Source organism: Sitodiplosis mosellana, unplaced genomic scaffold, assembly GCF_009176505.1.
Source record: "Sitodiplosis mosellana isolate CC-2019 unplaced genomic scaffold, AAFC_SMos_1.0 Smas_scaffold_1770, whole genome shotgun sequence".
In the NCBI taxonomy this organism is placed as follows: domain Eukaryota; kingdom Metazoa; phylum Arthropoda; class Insecta; order Diptera; family Cecidomyiidae; genus Sitodiplosis; species Sitodiplosis mosellana.
In genome coordinates this window covers 1-2,614 of record NW_022597012.1, presented here as the reverse complement: position 1 = coordinate 2,614, position 2,614 = coordinate 1, and the positions used below count along the sequence as shown (strand labels likewise).

General features: G+C 35.3%; 1 protein-coding gene across 1 annotated transcript; it reads left to right on the top strand.

Moving 5' to 3' along the window:
* Positions 1 to 294: 294 nt before the first annotated feature.
* On the top strand, positions 295 to 1,854 carry LOC129571255 (uncharacterized). The gene is made up of 3 exons (XM_055451023.1): positions 295 to 501; positions 592 to 1,076; positions 1,357 to 1,854. The coding sequence occupies exons 2-3, from the start codon at positions 710 to 712 to the stop codon at positions 1,644 to 1,646; spliced, it is 657 nt and encodes a 218-aa protein (XP_055306998.1). The 5' UTR covers positions 295 to 501; positions 592 to 709; the 3' UTR covers positions 1,647 to 1,854.
* Positions 1,855 to 2,614: the final 760 nt, after the last annotated feature.

Below are 2,614 nucleotides of genomic sequence, written 5' to 3'. Positions count from 1 at the left end.
AAATATTTCGTTAAAGGTTTGCTGCAATCACCTTCATGTTGTGCTTGCCTTACTCCGAACTTCTGTATCGTCTCGCCAATATATACGGCTAATGTGAATCTAATTAAGAGTTGCAAATAGTTTTCTTTGTTTTTGTGAGATGCTATTAGACTAATTAATGTTAACAGGTTTAGATTAATAGGTTTTTTCTGTCATAGCCTTTTTTCGGCGATGTACATTTTTTCGGGCTTATGTTTTTGTGTCACTTTGACACTTCATTCACTTGCTGTGCATTGAATCGGGTTCACTATTAGAGTTTAAACTCTTGGTAATTTATTATTTAAAGCCAAAATATTCAAATTATTTATACAAAATGTTAAATCATATGTCGATTTTTTACAGACCCTGAAGATGGATTCCAAGAATCCGAAATATATCGGTTAAAAAATTGAGATTTACGTTTTTTCATTTCGGAACGAAAGTGGAGGCAACACAAACATTGCACTTGTGTGCTGTCATTAAGTAAACATCTGTTCTGGCAATACAACACAAGCCAAATTCAATTTGGCAAATCAAAATAACTCTTTATATTTTCCATTTTGATTTGATTAGGTCGTTTGGACGGATTCCACGTGCCAGTTGTTTACATTCTCGTGTCAGAAAAAGTGAAGAGACATACAACTCAATTTTTCGAGCAATTTTGAATTTGGAACCAGCCATCAATCCGAAGATGTCGTCATTGATTTTGAGTTGGCCGCGCTCAATGCGGTGCTGCTTTTTTCATTTTTCTCAGAACATTTGGCGCCACATTCAATTGGTTGGCCTGCAAAGGATTCACAACGAAGACGCTGAATTCGCTTTCCAGCTAAGATTGTTGATCGCATTGGCATTTTTACCGAGCGGCAGCATTGTTGAAGCGTATGAGGAGCTTGCTGACACTGATTTCTACGATGGATCAAATGAACACAAAGACACAATTGAACAATTGCTTACGTATTTCCAACAAACGTTTCTGTTCGCATTCGATAAGAACGGAAAACGGAAAGCACCCCGCTTCCCTCCGGAATTGTGGAGCGTTTACAAAATTATGTTGTCTGGTAAATAAAAAGTTTTTCTAACTGAACTCTATTTATTGGTCAATTTGCTAATCCATTTCACCTTCTACGGTCGATTCAACAGCCATATTCAACAATTCGTTAGGGTGCAGTCACACTAGGAAACATTTTACTGGAAATATGGAAAAAAAAGTGTTTGTTTCCAGCATCTTTTTTTCCATACATTTGCGAAAATTTGTTTCCATGTTTCCAGTAAAATGTTTCCTAGTGTGACCGCACCCTTAGGTTTATCCCAATTTATTAACACATTTTTTTGTCACAGGTTTTACAAAGCACAATTACCATGCGGAGGGGTGGCACAATCGAATGGCTCAATTTATGGGCGTGCACCCAAGTATTTTCAAGTTTTTTAGTGGAATAAAAAATGAACAAGACCTTCAAGAACTGGAAATGGCGCGCATTGAAGCAGGAGCAGATCCAGCTGTAAGAAAGGCTGCTTACGTCAAAAGTGAGAAACGGCTCGTTGAGCTTGTGAAGAAATTTGATGCAAATATTCACGACGGATCGTTTCTACCGTATCTACATTCGATCGCACACAATGAACGTTTTTAAAAACAACAGACAATGCAATCCAACGTAATTTATTTATTTTTTTTGAACTAAGTTTGACCGAAACATCAAAATGATAAACCATTCGTTATTTACGTATATTTCTTTCAACAAAAAATCATAGTTTAACTCGAGAATTTAAGTCATTTTTATGCGATTTAGCGAAACAAGTCCAGAAACTATTTTGCTTGAATTGAACACAAAAAAAACATGAAAGCAAATAAAAAAAAAACATTTCCATTTTGAATATCACAGTGCAACATTTTTTCGGCCATCGATGCGGGCATAAGTTTTGAGTATCGCTGCTGAAAGTACTTGCCAAAACTAGAAATTCTGCATCAATCGTTTTGTCAACTTGGCTCATATTTTCATTTTATCAAATTGTGTATTTTTGACTTAAACTGGATTTTGAGCACTTTTTCGACATTTTCACAAGGCTATATCTCGGCAAAATTGTAGGTATTGAATGGGAGAAAAAAAATGAAAAATAAACCTACCCAAAAAAATGCATCTAGGGCCTCAAAATCGCAAAAATGCTCTTTTTTACCATTTTTCAACAATAACTCGCAGCGTATCCAATTTTTATGGCCACTTTCTCAAGCAATTTTGTGGGTATCGTATAACTAGACAACTTTGCTTAACATAATTACCCAGAAAAGTCATGTTCTATCTACCTTTTTGGCTCAAAATCACTCTTTGGTACCAAAAATGGTCATTTTGTTGTAAATTTTGGCCTATTACATGCAAATATCTGTATATCTTTCCACATTTTTTGCTTGGATTTTCGTTAAGGTGTCTTTTAAGATAATGTGGACTTGTTTTTAAGCTAGTCTAGTGGAAAAAATCTCTAATTTGTAGGAAAATTTTGAGTTTTGGACCAATTTTTAAGCGTTTGGTGGACATTTGGCCAAAAGAAGTCATGACAACAGCCATATTTTTCAGCTAAGAACATCAGCTTTAAAATGCCATAC

Excerpts from the sequence above, each read along its gene's own strand:
- LOC129571255 (XM_055451023.1), top strand. The coding sequence starts at position 710 with ATGTCGTCATTGATTTTGAGTTGGCCGCGCTCAATGCGGTGCTGCTTT. Across the intron at positions 1,077-1,356 it reads TTACAAAATTATGTTGTCTG|GTTTTACAAAGCACAATTAC; the intron begins GTAAATAAAAAG and ends TTTTTGTCACAG.